Consider the following 24,401-nt stretch of genomic DNA (forward strand, 5'->3'; position numbering starts at 1 on the left):
ATTTTACACACTTCGTTGCAATCCACACAAAGACTTTAGTGTAGTCAATGAACCAGAAGTAGATGTTTTTTGGAATTCCCTTGCTTTTTCTATGACCTGGTATATGCTGGCAATTTGATCTTTGTTTCCTCTGCCTTTTCTAAATCCAGTTGTACATCTGGAAGTTCTCAGTTCACGTACTGCTGAAACCGAGCTTGGAGGATTTTGAGCTTGACTTTGCTCACCTGTGAAATGAGTGCAATTTTGCAGTAATTTGACATTCTTTGGCATTGCCTTTCTTTGGGATTGGAATGATAACTGACCTTTTCCAGTCCTCTGGCTACTGCTGAGTTTTCCAAATTTGCTGGCATATTGAGTACAACACTTTAACAGCATCATCTTTTAGGATTTGAAATAGCTCAACTGGAATTCCATCACCTCCACTAGCTTTGTTTGTAGTGGTGGTTCCTCAGACCCACTTGACTTCACACTCCAGGATGTCTGGCTCTAAGAGAGTGATCATACCATCATGGTTATCCAGGTCATTAAAATCTTTTTTGTATAGTTCTGTATATTCTTGCCACCTCTTCTTAATATTTTCTGCTTCTGTTAGGTCCATACCATTTCTGTCCTTTATTGTGCCCATCTTTGCATGAAATGTTCTCTTGGGATCTCTGATTTTCGTGAAAAGATCTCTAGTCTTTCCCATTCTATTGTTTTCCTCTATATCTTTGCATTGTTCACTTAGGAAGGCTTTCTTATCTCTACTTGCTCTTCTCTGGAACTTTGCATTTAGATGGATATGTCTTTTCTCCTTCGCCTTTCACTTCTCTTCTTTTCTCAGCTATATGTAAGGCTCCCTTAAACAACCATTTTGCCTTTTTTGCATTTCTTTTTCTTAGGAATGGTTTTGATCACCGCCTCCTGTACAATGTTATGAACCTCCGTCCATAGTTCTTTAGGCATTCTTTCAGATCTAATCCCTTGAATCTATTATCTATTTGTCACTTCCACTGTATAATTGTAAGGGATTTGATTTAGGCCATACCTGAATGGTCTAGTGGTTTTCCCTACTTTCTTCAATTTAAGTCTGAATTTTGCAATAAGGAGTTCATGATCTGAGCCACAGTCAGCTCCCGGTCTTGTTTTTGCTGACTGTATAGAGCTTGTCCATTTTCAATTGCAAAGAATATAATCAATCTGATTTCGGTATTGACTATCTGGTGATGTTTATGTGTAGAGTCATCTCTTGTATTGTTGGAAGAGGGTGTTTGGTATGACCAGTGCATTCTCTTGGCAAAACTGTTAGCCTTTGCCGTGCTTCATTTTGTACTCTAAGGCCAAACTTGCTTGTTACTCTTGTTACTCCAGGTATCTCTTGACTTCCTGCTTTTGCATTCCAGTCCCCTGTGATGAAAAGAACATCTGTTTTGGGTATTAGATCCAGAATGTCTTGTTGGTCTTCATAGAACCGTTCAACTTCAGCTTCTTTAGCATTACTAGTTGGGGCATAGACTTGGATTACTGTGATATTGAATGGCTTGCCTTTGACTGTAGATCACAACAAACTGTGGAAATTTTTAAAGAGATAGGAATATCAGACCACCTTACCTTTCTCCTGAGAAACCTGTATGCAGGTGAAGAAGCAGCAGTTAAAACTGGACATGGAACAATGGACTGGTTCAGATTGGAAAAAGAATACGTCAAGCCTATATATTGTCACCCTGTTTATTTAACTTATATGTAGAGGACATCGTGTGAAATGCTGGGCTGGATGAATCCCAAGCTGGAATCAAGCTTTCCGGGAGAAATATCAGCAACTTCAGATATGCAGGTGATACCCTGTAATGGTAGAAAGTGTAGAGGAAATAAAGAGCATCCTGATGAGGATCATGAATTTCGGTAAACTCTGGGAGTTGGTGATGGACAGGGAGGCCTGGCATTCTGTGGTCCATGGGGTCTCAAAGAGTTGGACACGACTGAGCAACTGAACTGAACTGAACTGAACTGATGAGGATCAAAGAGGAAAATGAAAACACTGTCTTGAAATTCAGCATTCAAAACAACTAAGATCATGGCATCAGGGCCCATCACTTCATGGCAAATAGAAGCGGGGTGGGGGGAGGGGGGGAGTGGAAGCAGTGACAGATTTTATTTTCTTGGGTTCCAAAACCACTGTGGACAGTGACTGCCGCCATGAAATTGAGAGACACGTTTTCCTTGTAAGAAAAGCTGTGACAAACCTAGACAGCGTATTAAAAAGCAGAAACATCCTTTTGCCAACAAAGGTCTGTATAGTCAAAGCTATGCTTTTTCCAGTAGTCACATGGATGTGAGAGTTGGACTGTAAAGAAGGCTGAGTGCTGAAGAATTGATGCTTTCAAATTGTAATGCTAGAGAAGACTCTTGAGAGTCCCTTGGACTGCAAGGAGATCAAACCAGTCAATCCTAAAGGAAATCAACCCTAAATATTCATTGGAAGGACTGAAAGTGAAGCTCCAATACTTTGACAATCTAACGCAAAGAGCCGACTCACCAAAATAGACCCTGGTGCTGGGAAAGACTGAAGGCAAAAAGAGAAAAGGCTGGCAGAGGACGACACATTAGATAGCATCACTGACTTAACAGATATGAATTTTAGGAAACTCCATGAGATACTGGAGGACAGAGGGGTCGTGTGCTGCAGCCCCGGGGGTCACAGAGTCAGACTCAACTTAGCGACTAAACAACAGCAACAAAATCACGAGTATGTAAAAGAAGAAAAACTGGCCTTCATCAAAATTAAAAACTTTTGTACTTCAAAGTATATCACCAAGAAAGTAAAAAGACAGCTTACAAAATGGGCGACAAAATTTGCAAATCACGTGTTTGAAAAGGGATTTCCAGGATATATAAAGAATTCTTATAGTACTTTCAACAGTTAAATATAGGCAAAAGATTAGGTAGATATTTCTCCAGAGAAGATATTTAAAGGTTCAATAACACATGATAAGATGTTCAACACCATTAGGGAAGATTGAGAAATAAAAGATTGAGAAATAATGTATACATTAAATTATTCATTGTTAGAATATGATAAAATATAAACCATAACTATAAAGGAATTTAGAAGAAAATTGAAAGCTATTAACAGCATTTGCCTGTTTCTAGAATTTATTTGTACCATTGTTTGCTTCCTCTACTTCAATATATCTCCTTTCTTAATGTTATAAAGTTTAAAATGTTCTATAACTAAAAGGTATAATGTTTTATTTTCCTTTCTTAGATTGTATTACTTGAAGCTAGGTGTGTTTTCTGCATTATTTATAACTTGAGATGTATTCGGCTAGGGACCAACCCATCGCATGTGGGAGTCCCCTGATAAAATCTGCTTCATCACCTAACCTCTGGTTGCTGCAGGTGACGTGGCTGTATGGTATACAGCTCACAGGCTTACTCCTGGTCTGCATTCTTCAGTTTTTTAATTCCATGATTCTTGGATCATTGCTTATCAGTTTCAACCTTTCAGTATTAATTGCAAGAAAACTTCAGGTAGGACTTTTTGTTTTGTCCTTAAACTTTTTAAAAAATGTGTGGTTTATTGGACCATGTTTTCATATAGGATACAAAGGAAAATTTATGACCAAACTCCCACTAAATCACAGTAGGGGCATTATTATTATTATTATTATTATTTTAATTTCATGGTATAGCATTTGTTTTCAAGCTTTCTGATATGTCATCATCCCTTTGTTTTGACATTATTATTTCCTAAAAAATTGGAGTCTTACTTAAATTTAGGATTAGCCAGAGATACTTATTTGAATGCTATTGGTTTAAAGTTGAAATAAAAGAGAAAAAAATGTTAACTTTTCAAGTGTGACCCCAAGAATGAGAAGAACCTATTGCTTGTGGGAACGTTTGTCACAGTCTTTAAAGTTGGTGGACACCTTGTTATTTGAAGTAGTAATACCACTCTCCCCCATTCTTACATATTATATTATTATTATTATTGATTTTTAAGTCAGTTAAAATTAACAGTTTTGAGAATTTGAGGTTCAAAATAAATAAATACCTTGGGACACTTACTAGAATAACATATTTGACATTCACCTGATCTTTGACTTTATTATACAATTAAAATTTCTTAAATTTACATAAAATTTGAGTTAGTTGTCTTTTCCTTAATAATGTTGCAAAGCCTGTTCTCTGTCTCATAAGCATATGAGAAACATTTCTCATAATCACCTTTAAATCAAGAAGCTGTTTTGTTTTCCATTTGGGGAAGAATAAATCCTTTTTCTTACTAGTCTTTTGAGTGAGAATTGCTATGGACAAGTCCTCACAAAGATTTTAATGAATAGGCTTTTAGCTGACTGTTAGAAACTGTACATCTCATTTATCCTTTTAACTTTAATTAGAAATGAATTATAACTCATCTTTGAATTGTTTAGAAATTATTATATTTGATAATCTGTAAAGTTATTTGAGTGTTATAATAAAGTTATTATATATCAAAGAGTACAATTTATTTTTTATGCTGGTGTTTTTATTTAATGGGTTATAGTCTGTGACATACAATTCAGTGGATAAATCATCAAAAGATTTCTTCAGTCAGTATGAGCTGAGTACCTTCTAAGGAGCTCACTCCATACTCTGGTTGAAGAGATCTTTTTTTTTTTTCAAAGAGGTTTTTAAAATAGAAAGGACTCGGATACATTCCTCATCATATGGTGCTTATTATTAAGTGATTCACTTACTATTAGAAAATAACAAATTTTAAGCAATGTTACCGCATGAAAATTAGGTTATATTTTCTCTGTATGTTGCATGACTCAATGTTTTAAATCTTTTAAGTAATCTCATTTTAAATGTTTGTGAAGTTAAATGAATATTAAAAAATTAAAACTTAACTCTTAATTTCTAGAAAAATATGAAAACTGGAAACTTCCTTAATAGACTTGGGAAACTGTTGTTACATTTATTTTTCGTGTTATGTTTGACACTTTTTCTCAACAACATTATTAAGGTATGTTAATAAAATGATATATTTAACATTACTGAAGAGTTACTAGTTTTACTTTAAACAGACTCAGTTTTACCTGTGTTTCAGTAACAGGATTGTTTTCTTTATTTTAGTCCTTGATTTCTATTCACTCTTTAACATGTTCTACTTTGAACCCACCTTTGAGTTTCTTAAACTTTTTTAAAAACTCAGCTTTAAAAGCATTTAACAAGCATTTCTCTAAATTTAAAAAATCTACTTTTTAGGGATAGTTTTCTGTACTATGGTACTAAAAAAAAAAATGACATGATTTTTTTTTTTTTTAATGACATGATTTTTATTGGGTTAAGTTCGTAAATAAACTAGCTTTATTTTCAGAGCCACTTTGATTGATGGAGCTGATTTCACCCCTCTGGGAAGGCTGGACCCAGGACAGACCCTTCCTCTAGGAAAATGACAGTCCCTCCCCCTGTCTGTTGACTGTCAAAGAAAGAAAAAAGACCCTTCACTCAGCCAGCTACATTAAACACCTTTACTCCAGGTCCTTGTCACTATGTCCTTAAACTCCATATCAGTCAGTACTCACCAAAAACATATTTGAGCAGAACAATCAGCATTTCTGAAAGTTTGGCTGTAAGTTATGCAGTCTGTTCATTTCACCACCCGAGATGTTCAGTTATCTGTGTCTGGATGAAACCAGGAGAGAGCCGCATATCTGGACCACTGTTTTTTGACTCCCCAAAAAAATAACGTCTATTGAATTGCACTTGACATTCTGCCAGCCACCTAATGAGAAGAATTAGGAAGAGATACTCTTTGAGACTGCTCACTGTTTTTAATATACCCATGGGCAAAATTTCTCTTGAGTCTCAATTTTAAGACCATAAGGATCTCTTCTAAGCAACTGGTTTGTTTTAATCTTATGACCCTGTGAGGAGCATAAATGCTTTTATTTCCTCCTTTGCATTTTCTGCTAGAATGCTTGAGTCCAGATTTGTGGCTCATATCTAGTGAATATGTTTTGTGTACCAACCTCAGTTCTGGATTAATCATATCTTTTTTTCTATCTTCATTTTTCTTCAGATATAATTTCTTTACCCATTTATGTTGTATGAATTTTTGTAAGCCATAAATTACAAATAAAATAATGTGAGTTAAAATTATACTCATTAATGATAAACACTGGCATTTGTCTCTTCACCCATTGAGGGTTACTGCTGTGTCTTGAATTATCTTTGAGTGAATGAGTCTTACATCAGCAAAGTAGGATTTGTGGACTATGTTCCTGTTTGAGGTTTCAGATCATGATATTATCGGTTTTCTGATTTAAAAAATTGTACTCACTGGGGCTTCAGCCATCTCGCTTTCCCTGAAACCAAAGAACCTCATCTTTTATCTATTTTGCATATTGAACTTAAGCCTAGCTTTTGTTTGCAAAAGTGATTCTGCTAAAAAAAAAAAAAAAACAGGAAGAAAGAGAGTTTGAAAAGCTCAGCTTTTGAATAAAATAATGCCATTTGCAGCAACGTGGATGGATCTAGAGATTATCATACTAAGTGAAGTAAATCGGACCCAGACAGACACGTATTACATATCACTTACATATGGGATCTAAAATATGATACAAATGAATTTATCTACAAAACAGAAACAGACTCACAGACATAGAAAACAAGCTTATGGTTACCAAAGGGGAAAGGAGTTCAGGGAAGGATAAATTAGGAGCTTAGGATTAGCAGATACACACTGCTGCTGCTGCTAAGTCGCTTCAGTCGTGTCCGACTCTGAGATACACACTACTACATATAAAACAGATAAACAACAAGGTCCTACTGTATAGTGCAGGGAACTATATTCAATATCCTGTAGCAAATCATAATAGAAAAAAATGTATGTATGTATAACAGAGTCACTTCACTGTATACCGGAAACTGACACAACATTGTAAATCAACTACTTCACTAAAACACTTTTTTTAAAAAAAAGAAAATCCAGCTTTCGAATTTCTTGATTCTAAGAATTGTTTTGAACATTTTCTAATTTTACACATACACACATACACGCCTATGAAATGGGACACTGAATAAGTGTGTTCAATGGGAAATTATCAGAAAACAATGTATAAGGAACTAATTAGCAACTTTCGTTTTCTTTCCCTCCCTGACAGAAAATTCTTAACCTCAAGTCAGACGAACACATATTTAAATTTCTGAAGGCAAAATTTGGATTTGGAGCAACAAGGTATGATTAAATTTAAAGTCTGTGTTTGTTTTTTATATTAAATCAGCAGAGTCTTTAAAATGTAAGTTATCAGTTATTATTTTCATTTCAGGCTTGTTTTGAGGAAAAATGTGAGGTTTACTTATCTTGTATTGAATTAAATACTTTGCTTTCCTTTTATTTCCTAGAGATTTTGATGCAAACCTATACCTGTGTGAAGAAGCATTTGGCCTTCTACCTTTTAATACATTTGAAAGACTTTCAGATACTCTGCTTTTTTATGCTTATATATTTGTTCTGTCCATCACAGTGACTGCAGCATTAGCTGTGGCCTTCCGTAATCTCAGGTATGGCATATTTCAGAAATCTAATTTTGTGCTTTAATGAGCTTGTTCTGTGTTGCAGAAAAATTGCTAAATTGAAAAATCAAAGCATAAGATACAGAACAGAGTACAGTCATCTTAAAGGGAGAACATGCCCAGGTTAGCATGGACTCGACTCTCAGTTGTTAAGGGTGGAACAGTGAAGAGACAGTAAATGGCAGTGGATGTCTTGCACCCAGCTCTGGGTTGAAGTCGTGGCCCACACACTTGGGAATGATGTGATCTTTGAGCCAGTTACATAACCTTTCCATATTTCCATTCCCCTTTCTATAGAAGGAGAGCACTAAGAGTATTTACCCATCAAGGCTCTGTGAGAGAGAAGTTAAAGTTACATAAAGTACTTAGTGTCTTGTGTGTATTTTGTTGGCTTTAGCTATCATTAGCAGGTATTATTATTGGTTTACAAACCACTGTTTTGTTGCATCTTGTTTAAGGGCTTATGAAGTTGGAACGGACCGTAATTATTAACGTCTACTAAAAGTCTTAAAGTATTAATTGACAGTTTTTTAAAACTTAGCAATCTGCTAACCTACTTAAAAGAAAAAGTCAGGGAGTATGAAGACCTTTTAAAAACTTATGGAATACCCACCTATCAAGCTGATGGAGGTTTTTGCATTTACTATCCCTGTTAAATTGAAAGAAAATTAAGTGTAAGAAGTTGAAGCTGCTGTCATTTGTGAAAATGTAATGAAGCCCAGAAGGAAGCCCTTTTTCTGTGTAGTTACCTTGCCAATTAAGGTGCTGGTGAGCTGATTCACAGCCGCCAAGAGCTGGCTGGGAGAAAGTCATTACAGTGAGCCCAGCTCAGCTGAGGTGTTTTATGATTATTAAGAATGAAGCAACATTGAACCATGAAGATATTTCATTGACTATAAACTATTTTAGTATCTTTCAGAAGTGTTCTTTTTATACCGAGCCCAAGATAAAAATTTAGCCCTGTGAAAATAGATGGAAATTATTCTAGACAGTGTAATTTAATATTATTCCAGACACATCAAGTGTCGACAGGACTCTAGACTGCATGCAAAGCAGGAAGTTCAGTGGGCCTGCAGTGTGGTGTGAAAATGTCTGCCATGCTCAATGTGAATCTGTGAGCCGTCCCTGGAAGCTGATTTGGTATATGTTTATAGATAAAGATTTTAGAGCATCTTCATCTACCAGGTAGGGATATTAGGACTTGATTAGAGGAAAGCACTACATTAATTAAAGTCTCTTAAGAATTACAGTGTCTTAATGTGAATTAATGTCCAAGTAATTTGAAGGATATATTATCACCACCAAGTATTTAAAGTTTTCCTGCCTTCTGGTACTAGGAAGGATGGTACTATTACGTTTATGCAGCACATCTACCTTAGTGTGCACTATATAACTGAAAGGGGCACCCCGTTCTATGTTCACAGAATTAATTGAGCTTTCTGGCTCAGTTGCAGGGACTGGGAGAGGTGTTGCCGAATTCTCCCAAGTATCAAGGGAGGATGAAAGTGTATGCTCTTGTCTGGAGTAATCTTTTAGTGTCAATGGAAGTGTCAATGGAAGCCAGAGTTTGGGTTGTGATACATAATGTTTAGGTAAAGAATATCACCAGTGGTGAAAATTATCACAGAGTATCATTTTCATTTTCTTATGTATCTAGGGTTGTGAAAAGAGAATTCCAGGAAATAACAGGTCGGTAGTTATACAGAAGCATTGTACGTATCCAAGCCTACTGGATTTGTATGAAGGATAAGTGGAGCCTTTATGGAAGTATTATCTTTATCCTAAACTGGCAGCCATTACTTGTCGTTTCCCTTTCCCCTTGACAACAAATTGTGCAAATCTGAACGCACTCATCCATCTCAGCATCACTCGAGTAGGAATAACCAGACAGTACATACTTTCCAACGTGATGCAGTATGGAATACGTTGTACCCTCATGAAATGTACTTGCCAAAATATATGAACTTGACTCTGATAATTAACCTCTAGATCTAGTTAAAAGTTTATCAAAAATGTGAGAATAGAGAAATATATTAAATGGCACCACAAGGAGACAATCAACCAAATCCAGAAGGTGGAAATAGCTATAGGACAAATGATATATTTTCTTCAACAGGTAAATTGCCCTTAAAAAGTCAGGAGGAGGGAGTCATTCTGTTGATTGGAAGATAATTTAAAAGAGACATTGCTGAAATGCAATATGAAAGCTTTGGATCGTGACTCAAAGAAACTGCCTGAAAAAAAGCTTTTGTAACAAACTAGAACATGAACTGGGTGTTAGGTGATGTTAAAGGATTATTGTTAATTTTATGGGTGCAGTCATTTTAATGTAGCCATATTTGATTTTAAAAATGTTAGACATATGTAATGAGATATTGTGATAGGTTAAGAATGTGATCATTGGTTCATAAAACTACTGAATTCCAAGATATATTTTTACTTCCTATTTGTAAAAACTAGAAAAATATGAGTGAGTACAACATATCTGAAGATCTCTTCTAGTTTCAGTGATTCCAAAGTTTCTTTGCTGTCTCTTATAATCGAAGGGATTGAAGGACTTTAAGGTTTTGCTTAAATTAAAGTGAAATTTATTCAATTTTAGATACTCTAATATTAGTACATTTATATTATGACACTTTTAGCCTCATAAACAAATTCAAAATTGATAAGAGCTGATTCACTTTATTTTAGGGAAATAAAACATTTCTAAATATATGAAGGCATAGCTTTCTTATATCTTCTTCTTTAACAAAGATTTAGCTGAATTAAAATTAAGTACTAATTTTGTATATGTGCTGTTTTATCCAGTGATTCTACCAGTCAGCAATCCATGTGTAAAATGGGAAAGTACACAATTGGCCTGAAACCAGAAACTGCCTACAATTTAATACATACGATTCTGTTTGGATTCTTGGCATTGAGTACAATGAGGTATTTTTGTCTTATCTATTTATTTTTTTATGACCACTCTTTACCTGACATAGTTTAGCAATGTAATTTGGAAACTGATAATCATCTTCTTTAATAATTATGGTTCCCATAAAAATGTCCTTATTTATTGTCTTCTCCCAGTACAAAATACCATTTGAAACCAGTTCTAATTACCAAATATTCCTCTATTTTTACTTATATGATGGTTCTCAAAAGGCAATGGAATTAATAACTAACCCCTTGGCAGACGGTTTCTGCATAGTTTTAGTAAGTTCTATGATCACAAATAATATAGCTGCCTTTACAGCTGTCTCAGGTTTCTATACAGTTAGCACTGTTGACCTTTGCCTGCCTGTATTCTTCCAGAATGAAGTACCTCTGGACATCCCATATGTGTGTATTTGCGTCATTTGGCTTATGCAGCCCTGAAATATGGGAGTTACTTCTGAAGTTGATCCATCTTTATAACCCAAAGAGGGTCAGTGCTATCTCTTTTTCCATTTCATTTTTACGACTTTCAGTATGTCTTTCATTATCAATTCTGTTGTTTTACCAAGAGTTGTCTAGGTATCAGTTTGATAAAATGGATACTAAAATTTAAAACTAAAATAATTGATATATTATGATTTTTTATTTATTTATTTTAATTGGAGGATAATCACTTTACCATATTGTGATGGCCACTGCTATACATCAGCATGAATTGGCCACAGGTAGACATGTGTCCCCTCCCTCCCTCCTGAAGCCCCCGCCACCACCTCCTTCTCCATCCCATCTCTCCAGGTTGTCACAGAGGACCAGCTTTGGGTTCCCTGCATTATAAGGAATCATTTTAAAATAATTTTTTGCTTAATTTTAGTTTTATTTTCTAAATCATTTTTTTTCATAGTTAGATATGTTCATTATACAGAATTTGGAAATACTGAAAAGCACAAAAAGGAATATTAAAAATTACCAGTAATCCCATTATCTAGAGTTATCACTATTATTATTGTTAATTACTATAATATATAATCTGTACATAATTACTAATAAGAGTATGGTAATGATTGATAGCCCGTAAGTGCAGTTCTGGGTTGTTCTGCCCTATAAATTCACTAGGTGGCAATATGGTGGAAGCTACAAATACCTTACAAATGATTGACTCAGTTTTTTTCGCCTATCGGAGATTCATGCCCTGTTAGATTATATATATATATATATTTTTTTTTTTTAATAATATATTTACAAAGCAAAAGTATTCCAAATACTTGTAATCTAAATAATGTCTTTCTTATATAGATATGTATAATGCGATATTCAATACCGATATTAATACTGCTGTATCTGTGCTATAAGGTAAGACTGTCCTCATTCTTGTCTTTATTTAGCAGAATAATTGCTTTGACTCAGTGTACTTTGGTGTCATTGGCAAGTAGAGTGGTTTGCAGAGCTTACACATATCTGCTTAGTTTCTTATGGCAATTGACATTGATAAGAAAAGTGATGTACTTCCCAAAAAGGGGTTTGACAGATAAAAACATTATAGCAAGAAACACTACAGTTTAATTATTCTAATTACTTTTGGTTATGACTTACTATTCAGCTGATGCAAACTCTGAAAATAAAGATGTTTTCAGACCTATTTTGAGATAAGTTAGTTTTCCCCATTACCTACTTTTGATAGAGTAAGATCTTAAAATGCATCTTACTTTAACCTACACACTTTATTAGATTCTTAAAATCATCTGCGTAAGAGGACTGAGCACATATAAATACAGTCTAAGATTAGCTTTGTGATCTGTCCTTCAGTTTCGGCAGGAAGTAAAGAAATTCTTCATATTCTCAGTTGACTGATTTCTGAAACAGCATTAACTGTGTTTCAGTTCTGAGACTCCTCCATAAAAGACCACGAGTCTGTGTTTTCACATCTTTGAAATTTAGAGGCTTGAATTGTTACCTGGGTGGGGAACTTGGATGGTTTTATCCAATTGAGCTCTTACCCTGTCTTTTTAAAAGAAAAAAAACTTAGATATTTTTTAAGTTTAGATTTTTTTTTTTTCTTCAGACTTTAAGTTAGAACAGTAGATCTCAAAGTCTCCTGTGTATAGCTTCTGATTTCGGAGGATAGCTAAAGGAGGTGGCGGGAGGCGGGGGGACTCTCCCACAGAAAAGATCAGCTTTGGCAGCTCAGCTTCTGGGTTTATTTGCTTGTATTTTCATGTTAGATTTTATTTGAAGCAAAGGTTTTAGGCTAAGAAAAAAGTGTCTGATAATCACTGTATTGGACAGTTCTGTTGTAAATATTTCAAAAAATTATGTTATATCATGTTCCTGTCTACCAAAACATTTGCTATTATAGGCAGACCACTGTGCCAATTCCCAGATACTGGCAAACATAGAAATAGATCATTTCTGCCACCTTGCCTCTGGGAATTTTATTGCTCTACTGTAAGTAAATGAAACTTCTTAAAAACATCTGGAAAGCAACAACTAAGGATTAAGTAGAGTATAAGTGTGATGACGAAGGAGGTAACTTTATCTTTACACATTGATTCTCAGGCATAGAGCACAGAAAAGATTCAGCTCACCTTCATTCTTGACTCACCACTAAAGACACACACCACAGCAGTCTTTTCTCCCACTGCTCTGTGTGGGGCTGAGTTCCTTGATGTCTCAGATATTTATTTGAAAATTTGTTGATTTTTTTTTAAAGCTACTTGAGGACTAAAGTCTTTTGTTCTGGACAAAATTGAGGAAGGACATAATAGAAGAAATAAACAGGCAGCATCAGCATCACCTGGGAACTTGTTAGAATTGCGGATGTTTGGGTCCCGCTCCAGACCTCCCGCGTCAGGAGCTCTGGGAGGGGGGCCCAGGGAGCCGGGTGCAACCAGCCCTCCAGGGGACATTGTCGCACCCTCACACTTGAGAACCCCCTCGGTAGGACAGGGCTTCTCCGCGGCAGCACTGGGGGCACTTTGTCCAGATAAGATAATTCTGTGACTTAAGGGCTGTCCTGTGCGTTCTAGGACACTTGGCAGCATCCCCACCTTCTACCCACTACATGCTAATAGCACCAGCCTCCAGGTGTGACTGTCAGAAATGAAAACACTTGTGGACACTGCAAAACGTCCCTTTACAGTATGGCAGAATCCCCCAACACCACCCCTCTTGAGAACCATTGCCAGAGAAGAACCAATGATGGCACTGAAAAGACCATCCTTTCCTTAGGAAGTCTTTGTAGATATATTCTGAGTAAGACAGTTCGTGGGCTTCCCAGGTGGCGCAGTGGTAAAGAATCCGCCTGCTAATGCAGGAGACGCAAGAGGCGTGGGTACAATCCCTGGGTCAGGAAGACCCCCTGGAGAAGGAAATGGCAACCCACTCCAGTATTCTTGCCCAGGGGTTGCAAAGAGTCGGACATGACTGAGTGTGTTTGTGTGTGTATGTGTGAGCATGCACACACACACACACACACACACACACGACAGATAGTAGTAATTCTGAAGAATCCTTCCAAAGACAGGTGGCCAGGCCTCGCTCAGTATTGGACTTCAGGAGAAATCCTGATGCATCCAGCTTTCACTGTATAAAATAGTTTAATTTACATATTTCAGCTTCTCAGAACTTGTAAAATACAAAATCACAAAGACAATAAAGATTTTAAGTATATTAGCAGTTACCCTGAAACTGAATGTTTTCCAACTATTGAACAGATTTATCTGTAAGAAATAGGAACTAATATTTCAAAGTCTGATTTAAGTTTATTTACATAGCACTTGTAATGAGGATTTCAAATTTTCTTGTTAATAGTACCTATTTTGCTCTATGTCTGCTTAGGATAATCCTCTTTTAAAGGGAAAAGTATGTGCTAGTCTTCACTCAAAAATCAAGAGTTTAATAAAATCATTGCCCTCATGTTAATTCACTTACTTGGATATCTGAAGTCTCATATAAACTACTGCTGATCATTTAGCCAACAGCATTTAGTTAATTTGGCATTTTTTCACACATTGTTTAAGAAGTTTACCATAAGACTGTGTTATTAGATTGTAACATTTTCGGAATTAACAACAGCAACTTTCAAACTAGAAAAATATCTGATAATTGTTGAATTCAGAGGTTTCAAAATGTTTTATACCAAAATAATTAAAATATCATTTAAAAGTTGGTATTCTATTATCAAAATTAATAGGGTCAATGGGTAATTGAAGTCTTACAAATGTTATCATTTAATCAGTAATTTTTATTACATCTCTTCTGAAACATAGGATTAGTAGTGCAGACACCTGATTTTCCATCACCAACAATTTTCCTGATTTACCCACCCAGGAGACCAGATATGAATGAACAGTAAAAATGGCCACAGATGAGATGATAAGAAGATAAGAAAGTGATGGGGATTAAAAAAACAGCCACAGACCAGTCAGGTGCTACTTTGGTTCTAGTTAATGGTTCTTAAATAGAAAATTTCCATTTACAACATGAACGAAGTATAGATACATTATTATTGGACTTCTGTTTCAATATAGGTCATGAGTTCTGTAGTTCACCCTAGCATGTATTTAGATGATTAAGTCTTTTTAGGTAACTGCCATTTCATAAAACAATGAACATTTAATTAATCGTTGAATTAAACATAACTTATAATACGAAAGCAGTGGATTCAGTGTGTATTTTTGCATTATATTTTCATAGCTTAAGTAACTCATGTTGAGTAGGAGGCACCAGAGGCATAAAGATAATACTCAGATGTACCAGGTTTTCCTGGACCACCCTTCTTTCAAATATTCTTCTCTCCCTTTGTCCCTGTAATTATATTAATATTCATCAAACCATTTGTCCAGATTTCTAGTACAAACAATATACTCACCATAGCACACAATGAAAAGTTTCTAGTTGTGACTCTGCCAGTCTGATCTGAGCAAGTCAGGTTATCTATCTCTCTGAGCCGAGGCGTCTAAACTAGAAAAATGAAGGACAGATATTCATGGTTATAATGCCTTCTGCGTCATCTTTCTCCCTGAGGAATTGTGAGGATAAAATGAGATTCTGTATTCCTAAGGGTACATTCTGCATTTAAAGATAAATACATGAAGTTAGTTAGTCACATTTTTCTCATATCTTGTGAACTTTCTCATGGTTGCCACTCCTATCATATCCAAATTAATGTTTTACTAGATATTAACACACATACAACAGCATTTTTGTTAGTGTAAAATAAAAGCTCAGTTTTTAAAGTTGGCAACACCAGTACTTCTAATTAGCTGCAGCTCAAAATGATTTGGGGAACTTTTCTCAGACTTTATCTCACTTTACACTTAGAAGGGTTGACCTCAGAGGTGAAGGAGTTCTACTATTCCAGTTACTGAGTTTACGTAGTTCACAAGTTATGTGCAGTTTCTCCTTTTTCACTTTAATTTTAGTGATAGTTGTGGGTCTGGGGGTGGATTTTGTTTTTGTTTAGTTTTGTTTTTAATTTCAGTTCTGGCCAGGAATGATGGATGAACTCTCCGAGTTGAGAGAATTCTATGATCCAGATACAGTGGAGCTGATGAACTGGATTAAGTAAGAGGATTTTTTTTTTTTAACCTTTAAAAATTAAAGTGCCTTTTTTAAGAGTCACTGTAGGCCTCATTTGGTTTTTGGTTTTTTGGGGTTTTTTCTTTCTGAATCTAATTCTGAAGACACATTCATTCTCAAAATTTTCTTTAAAATTCTATACTTGAAAATAATTTCTTTCCATTCAAGAAATGTCCTCTCTAACCACAGTCCTGTGAAAAAGGGGAAGTACCGGTATAGAGAGGGAAACAGAATCGGAGGATGTGTTTCAGATCAGCGGCAGCAGTGGAAATAAAGTTTTATGTTCTCTGCCGGTTTTATCTTTAGCATTTCCTTCACTTTAATAGCATTTCAAATTTTCTGTTAATACTGACACATAAAGTATTCTTTCCTTGTTAATCATCTAAAAATTATACAGTAAACTACAGTTAATTAGAGTCATGTTAGCTCAGTGCAGACTTCATTTTAACTGATCATATTGCCCAAGATTAGGCCTAGAGAAAATTTAAAATACAAAAGCTAGAGCTTTTCCTTCCGCGAACATCATAATGCTTTCGTGTTATATTGGTTTTTATTTTTGCCTGCACGGTTGCTTCACCTCAGCATTCCGCAGCAGAATGAGATTCATGTTTTTCAAAGTTTCGTTAATGAAACCCACCTCCCACCAGCAAAAATTAACTCTTTTACTCCAAGCAGCATTCCTGTGCCCTGTAATGCTGTATTTCCCTATTTTATAGCCAAAAAGCAGCAGTGTCATTATTTACACATAAATAGATGTTGCAAATCTTATGTGGCATATTCTGAAAGCATTGGCTGTATTGTCTCCATCACTTAGAATTTTAGTAGCCATATTGGCACTTGCTCGTGACTGATGTTTACTAACCAGTACAGTTTAGCACTGCTTGTGTATTAAGCGATGGTAAATGTTTGATAGCTTGGGCCTCTTGAGTACAATATATGGGTTTTATAGAGATTTGTATCTAAAATATATATGTGGCTTTGGTCCCAATGTTGGACTGGATTTGACTAGATGCAATGAGTATAATTTTTCATATATTTCCAGTGCTGAGAGTATGAAGCAGTGCTTTATCTTTATTTACTTATTTAACTTTAAATCATGGCAGACAATTATAGAGTAAATAATTCCTTCAGTATTTATTGTATAAGAGAAAAAAGGCTTATTCCTATAAAGAAAAGCTAATTACTTTTGCATTAGCTACAGTCAACTGGAAATTTATGACACGCGCATCTGAAGGTGAGGCTGATGTTTTCTGTTTTTCAAATTGCACCATAGGTAGGAGTGGTGTAGGGTGCCCACTCTGATAGAGTCCCAAAGGTGGCATACCTTCTGGATCTACTTGGATTGGCATTATAAACATCCCAGCTCCACTTCCCAATCTTTCAGGAATTAATTGTAGTGTCAGTAAGATTTTATTCTAGTGGAGTTACCTTTGACTGTGTCAGACAGCCAAGTTATGTGCATTTAATGTACTTTATTGTACATTTTATTTTCATACTTTCGCTCACAAAGGTTATTTAAAATAACATTTGTGGTTCTGAAAAATTATGGATGAGAGTTTATTCCATGTGTAAAGAAGATAATCTTTTAGTCTGCTTTTGGGAAAGTGGGCTTTGTTCTTACATTCTCCTTCTATTAACAGTTCTTCTCCCTGTATGTAGACTTATTCTTTTCACTTTTTAAAAATCTCAGCAACTGAAGGATTTGTATTGTTCCCCCAAAAATGGTTCCATTGTGATCTAATCTTGCCTGTTTTCCCTTCAAAGTCTTCAAATCTAAATTATTGTTTTTGCAAAAATAGCTGCTAGGCATGTTTGTGAAATAAGCTTAAGTGATGATGAATGTATGTCAAAATAGGGTCTGTTTAGACACAAAATGCATTTGTTTAAATCAACATTTAAATCAGCTCTGGTCGAGGCTTCATTTCCAAACACAAGCAGATGCACTTCACTATTCGTCTAACCTGTCCTGACTTCTTCTGTTTTTAAACATAAACTATGCCCTTCTCCTTTGACTCTGCTACCTTGACTAATCACACAGTGTTGGTGACATTAGTAGGTCTGAGCTGAGCTGGAGGAGAGGTTGTGGGCTAAGGATTCATGGAGTGTATCTGAAAGCCTGTTGGGAATTGTCTGAAGGCAGCAGCTGGGCCTCTGGTCCCACCCAGCACTGCTGCCGAGAGACGCCTCCTCTCCGTCCTGTCTGCTGCTCCTCTGAGGTAGCCAGAGTGATATGCTCACATCTGTCCTTTGTCAGGGCGGGCATGACAGCATCTTTTGGGGTCAGGGCACAGCTTCCCTTGCCAGATGGCTGCCCGGCCCCTAGAATGAGTCAGAACAAGAAACAGTGACCTGAAGAAACTCAGGAAGACAAATGCCTCTCTATTTCAGCATGGGGCAACTCTTGTGCAAAGTGTTCAGAAGAAGCTACCACCATCTCCCAGTCTGCCTCATGTACTTGATGCTAGGGCTTGATGCCTGAAGATTAAATTCTTCTTTAATCAGTGAGGACCCTTTGTTGCAGTCAGGCCCCCAGCGTCTTCCCTGTGAGAACTAGGACGTCATCCCCCCATGCCTTCCACAGCCCCAGCTGTGTGTTCACGGGCCTGGATGCCTGCCTTTCATGTTATAGTGAGGTGCAGCATGCCCTATTTTCCAGTAAATTTAAGTGTACGTGTTCACATTAACCCCTTTTTGCTAATGATGTTTTTCCTGAATATGAAGATTAAAAACCTGCCTTTTTTGTTTTACTTTCTGGTTTCTCCTTCAGCAGAACCCTGTGGAACTTTCATAGGTTTTATGTGTGACTAGGAAGCACATTTACTTCAAGGCCAAATGTCACAGCAATTGTTAGTTCATACCTTGTTCCTCTGCATCCTTAGAGTGTTTCATTTTTAGCCCCTGAAACATTTCTTGGACATTGTGCAATTCAGATAGACTGACTCTTTTGAAGTGTGACATTTTACCTACTTGGCTATAGGAGATTTTCACTAGAAATAGTTTCTTTCCAGTGATGAAGCCTGCATGTGCAATATTTTCTCAATGGGCCTGAAAAAATGGACCAGACTTCCTTCACATTTAATCAAAGCAGAAAAAATTACAGTATATTTTAAATATGATGTAGGTTAAGTTCAGACCTTAAATGCCAGTGAGCCTCTTTTATATTTAATGAATCATTTTGTGGCATTTGCATAATTCTATAAATTTTTGAAGTGTAGATAAAGCAAATGTTCACACGTTATATTATAATGCTCAGTTTACTCATTAGTTCAACAGTAATTAACTTGTTGAAGCTTAGAGCTTCAAAAATAAATGAGATTATTTGTTCAAAAATGCCATCAGGTCTTCCTGGAATGACATTTAAATTATATAATGTAAATCCATTTGACCTGTGAGTCCTTGTCATTATTTAGTGACATTTCTTACAGAATAAATTGTTTGCAGGTTGGGCAGCCTGCTATGGAGCTTGGCAGAGAGCTATAAAAACAAATTATTCTTTCATTTTATACATCATTTGTTCAAACATTGGTAAAAATTGCTTTGTTTTTCTATAATAGAGAAGTGTCATTCAGTGGTTAAAAGCACATTAGCTATTTTGGACACAGACTGCAGACTGTGTCAGCAGAAGTGTCCGTGAAGGAAGCATACCCATCGTTCCATCTGTCATGCTGCATATTTTAAGTCAAGACAAAGAACCCCAGCTCCCTTTGCCCACCGAGCTTACCACAGGAAACATAAAATACTGCGAACTTAGGTTTTTTAAGTTTAGAAAAACGTGTGATTTTTTTTTCCATTTTGTTTCACTTTGCTTGTTTTACTTTTGCATTTGCTTTATGGGTAAAATTAAATATTTAAGGGAGCAGTTAAATGTCCCAGATTTACCACAGGGCTAGCACATAAAACCAAGTCAAACAATCCCGTGAATAAACAGCATCTTTAGTATGCTTGGAAGTCAATCGTTTTCAAAGAAATTATTATATCTAAATCTATTTCATAGGCATTAGGGTACTTGTATTTTGCTGAAAATGAAACCAAGAACCTTTAGTGAAAGACTCTTAAGAATCCAGAGGATTGTAGCACCTGCAGTTGAGACGGATTACATTTCTTTTAAACTCTCTGACTCTTTTACTAATGAGGCCAAACATTAAAATCTTGTCACAATCAAATGAGCTTCATTCCAGTTTTCCTCACCTCTAAGCGGTCATGTGGCATGACCTGCTCTCCTGGTGAGGCTGCTATCGCCGTGGGGACCGTAGCCAGTGGGGCGGCAGGGACAGCAGGTGCTCTCAGAGGGGAGAGGCGTGTTTGCCACGATCCTGCCGCGATCCATTTCCAGCACAGCTGCAGGCCCACAAAAGACAGTCCGTCAATATGTGGCGGACTAGTCATGGGTTGTTCTGAAGTGTTTGCCTGTGGTGGGAGCTGAGTCTGTCAACCAGTAAGCTTCTTGAAGACAGGGTATCCTACCAGCCCAGCACATAGTAGGTTCTCAGTAATAACTTTTGGCTGAAGCAAGTAGAACCTTGTAACTCCCCAGCGAGCAGTTTAAGATTTTTGACGTTTTAAACCTTTGTGAACTGTATAATACTCATCAAAGTATTATGACGGTAGCCCAGGAAGGGGAAAGAAGCCTTGTTCGTTAGCCATGAATAGATAACAGGCCAGTCAGCTATCTTGGCCAACATTACAAACAGCTCTGTGCATCCCTCTGATGTTGAATCCTGTTGCATATTCAAAATGATGATACTCAGACAGCCTAAAGATCTGAGTGGATACTGTCGGCTCAGCTGCTGTTTCAGTAAGACTATACAGACCAGGCTGGTTCTATCTGTTAGTTCTCACCTCGACCTCGTGCTTTGCCAAACACGGAGACCAGACGCATCTTCCCCCTGCATTCTAAATCTCTTTGGTTCAGAGGACCCAAAGACGGCGTTTTTGTGGCATTGGTTGTATAATTTCTTGCAATAGGATGGTTTGTGCCAGTTAAGAGTATATAGAAGGAAAGAAGACAGATTTGGAAAAATGATGACATGTTCTTTCATCTTATTTGTTCATATCTATTCTCTTTAGCAATTATGATACACTATAAATGAGAGCAGCACAGTATATATAGCACAGACTGAGCATTTAGTAAATATTCATTGAATTAAGCTGAATTTTTAGATATCTTTCACTAAGGAACTCTATGCACCTTTACCCTTTTTCATTTAAACCCTCCTGTTTCCCTGATCATGTGGGACACATGTCAAGAATTTCTTATAAATTGCTGGTTCAGGGGGACAGAGCAGACATGTATTTATGCCTGTGTTCCTGGATCTGGTTGTCAGAATGATGATATCCTGTGAAGCACAGCCAGGTTCATGTAAAAGTTTTTCTCTTGTAATCCATTCTGGCGTCCAACGGGAATAAGGGAGGGTACAGACTGTGTCATTCCCTGGGTGCTCACTGTAATTCTATCACTTTAAGAAAGGTTATTGGAATACAAGTGAACGAGAGTGTCATTGTTAGAAAATACTGCATTTTTGTAAAGTATATTATTTGTCAGTGTTTCAGCTTGAGCTGTAGAATGCCTTGCTTGTAGACATCCTAAGGCCTTTGTTGGGTGGCATTCATGCTGTAGTCTTAGCATAAAAATATAATAAGTAGAACATCCTCATGGAATGTATGAATATGATGAGGCTTCTCTTAGAATGAACATTAGAGCAAGTTTCATGCCCTGATGTCCAAAAACATTGAGAATGGCATGCTCTGGCTTTTTCTGCAACGTATGTTGAGTTTTAATGATTTCAGTTAGACTCCGTCTCAAAAAGACTATGTCCATTTTACCTCACCCTAGCAGCCATCAACTCCTTGTTTTTAACACAAGAAGGGTGAGTGTATCTTGCACTACTCAAGTGGACCTTTACTGGAAATTCTGCATTAAGGAAAGTCCATAAAATAGCTGTTATGTTCTTCACAATAAAATGACACCACACTGATTTGAAGGTATCTCCCAGGTTTTAAAAAATGGAAGGGAATTGAATCAACGACTAAGATTATTTTTTTCCAGGGGGAAAAGGAAAACATGCTTTCACAGTATCACAGTCATCAGGAAGTCTTCCCTTGGCCCTCCGTCAGTTGTCCCGACACCCTATGGGGAGGCGGAGAATCACAGCTTGGTGATAACTGGAAAGTGAGACCGTAATTGAGTATCAGAATGTCCTGTACTCCTTAAGATGCATGCAGTCTTTCATAATCAGGACTAAAGGGGAGGAATACATAAAATACTTCTGCCTGCATCAAAAATGTTGTATAGCTTCATACCGAGTAATAAGAAATCTGCTAGTTCAGAATCTTTTTCCTGTGTTCTTTTGTTTTAACCAATTATTTTTTTCTGAAAAGTAATTTATAGTAGTATCTATGATCCTTTTTCCTTGTTTTAACCAAAAACCCTTGGAATCGACTCGTGGCCAGCTGCAGTTTCTAGCGTTATAATTTGTTTTACTCTAGGCAGCCCATTTAATTAAGTTTAATATAAAAGGCATTGGCAGTCTTCTAAGGCCTCTTGTTAGAAGCTGTCCCTTTGGAACAGGAGCAGGAGAGGGTTGTGGGCTTGAGCCTAGAAGACTCAGGAGGTTTAGCCACATCCTAAGACAATTCATTATAAGAGTAAACCCATCAAAACAGTAAGTCAGAAACTTCCCAGTCATTAACAAAATCAGATAGGAAAAATTCCATAGAACAGCTTGAGCGCAGATCAGAATCGCAGCAGTCTCTTATTTTCCCCAACTCATACATAGCCTTTCTTAACACAGCCGGGTCATCCTGAGTGTGTGGGCACTGTCTTCGTGGAGGTCATAGCAGTGAGGTTAATTCCGACTCTTAACATCTTTTAGCACTAACACTCCAGGGAAGGCTGTGTTTGCTGGAAGCATGCAGCTGCTGGCGGGCGTCAAGCTGTGCACGGGCCGGACCCTAACCAACCACCCGCACTACGAAGACAACAGCCTCAGAGAGCGGACCAAAGCGGTGAGGGCCCCACCCGGCTCCTCGCGGGGCAGCCGAGGGCTGGCTTGTGTTTGGTGAAGCCGGGGCCCCGGCTGCTTGTCTTGTGGGTCCTGAGGGGAAGGCACAACTGAAGTGCCTGGCAGGACTCACGTCTCTGGAGCCTAGACCTTGACCCCATCCATTCAAGGCGTGCCATTTAGGCCATATGTTCCTCTCGGGTTAGAAGAGTACCCGAGGAGAAGGGCACCTTGAGATGTGCAGGACAGAGTGTTTGAGGACGGAGCCTGGAACTGGAGCGAGGAGGGAAAGCAGGAGAGCCGTGCTGGTCATAGTGTTCATGGGCCATTTCGTGGGTGTGTGTAGGGGGGCAACACATAGTTAGGAAGTGTTCATGGGCCATTTCGTGTGTGTGTGTGTGTGTGTGTGTGTGTGAGTGTGTGAAAGCGGGAGAGCCATGCTGGTCATGGTGTTCATGGGCCATTTCGTGTGTGTGTGTGTGTGTGTGTGTGTGTGTGTGTGTGTGAAGGGGGGCAACACATAGTTACAAAGTTCAGAACATGCAAAAGAGAAGATACTGAAAAGTCTCCATCCCAACCCTGTTCCAACTAGCGGTTCCTCTCCCAGGAGGCAAATAACATTACCAGAAATTTTATGTATGTACAGATGTGTGTGTATCTATATACACACGTAAATTCATATTCTTTTCCCTCCTTTTTTTTTTTTTTAAACAAAAGAACTAACCTACTACATCTTCCTTTTTTGGGCACATAATATATTTTGGAGATTGTTCCATATTGGTTTATCAACAACTTCCTTGTCATTTTTAAAGCTGCCTAATATTTCATTATATGGAAATAGCAAATTTTATTTAACCATTTAGGTGGTTTGCCTGTCTTCTGCAATTCCATGAACAGTGTTTCAAATAACATACTTGTATAGGGCTCACTCTGCACAGGTACAGAGTGTACATCAGATTCTTAGAAGTGAGGTTGCTGGGTCACAGGGTATGGGCATTTGTATTGAGATAGAATTACTGAGTCTGTATAAATTACACCAACTTTACATTCCAGTCAGTGCTACAGAAGGGTACCTATCTTAGTCCTTACCAGCAGGCGTTCCAGACTTTTTAGTGTTTCTTGTCAGTCACTTCTTAATCTTGGTGGCTGAAAGTCTGTTGAAAAGTCTGTTTGGGGGGATGAGATTTATTAATAACTAGCCTAAAAGCAAATGATTTTTACTAACTCCTCCATTTTAAAAAGAACTGTCTGATTCCAGCTAAAATGGGAATTTTCCAACGGGCCCAAATGTTCCAGATAGCCCCAAGTTAGCTCGAGGAAGATGGGGAGGTACCTGGCTCACCAAACTCCGAAGTTCAACCA

At 37.2% G+C, this 24,401-nt stretch overlaps 1 protein-coding gene across 5 annotated transcripts in view; it reads left to right on the forward strand.

The window, feature by feature from the left end:
- The window catches only part of DPY19L3 (dpy-19 like C-mannosyltransferase 3), a 76,121-nt gene that overhangs the window by 44,770 nt on the left and 6,950 nt on the right, over positions 1 to 24,401 (forward strand). For 4 of the 5 annotated variants that reach the window (XM_061138928.1, XM_061138926.1, XM_061138927.1 and 1 more), the window contains 9 exons: positions 3,379 to 3,510; positions 4,886 to 4,987; positions 7,131 to 7,204; positions 7,372 to 7,530; positions 10,351 to 10,473; positions 10,840 to 10,951; positions 11,755 to 11,811; positions 15,941 to 16,023; positions 22,911 to 23,043. In XM_061138928.1, the coding sequence (XP_060994911.1) occupies positions 3,379 to 3,510; positions 4,886 to 4,987; positions 7,131 to 7,204; positions 7,372 to 7,530; positions 10,351 to 10,473; positions 10,840 to 10,951; positions 11,755 to 11,811; positions 15,941 to 16,023; positions 22,911 to 23,043 (975 nt within the window). The remainder of the gene's footprint in view (positions 1 to 3,378; positions 3,511 to 4,885; positions 4,988 to 7,130; positions 7,205 to 7,371; positions 7,531 to 10,350; positions 10,474 to 10,839; positions 10,952 to 11,754; positions 11,812 to 15,940; positions 16,024 to 22,910; positions 23,044 to 24,401) is intronic. The other variant, XM_061138930.1, reaches the window with a different exon arrangement.

Source organism: Dama dama, chromosome 4, assembly GCF_033118175.1.
Source record: "Dama dama isolate Ldn47 chromosome 4, ASM3311817v1, whole genome shotgun sequence".
Classification (NCBI taxonomy): Eukaryota; Metazoa; Chordata; class Mammalia; order Artiodactyla; family Cervidae; genus Dama; species Dama dama.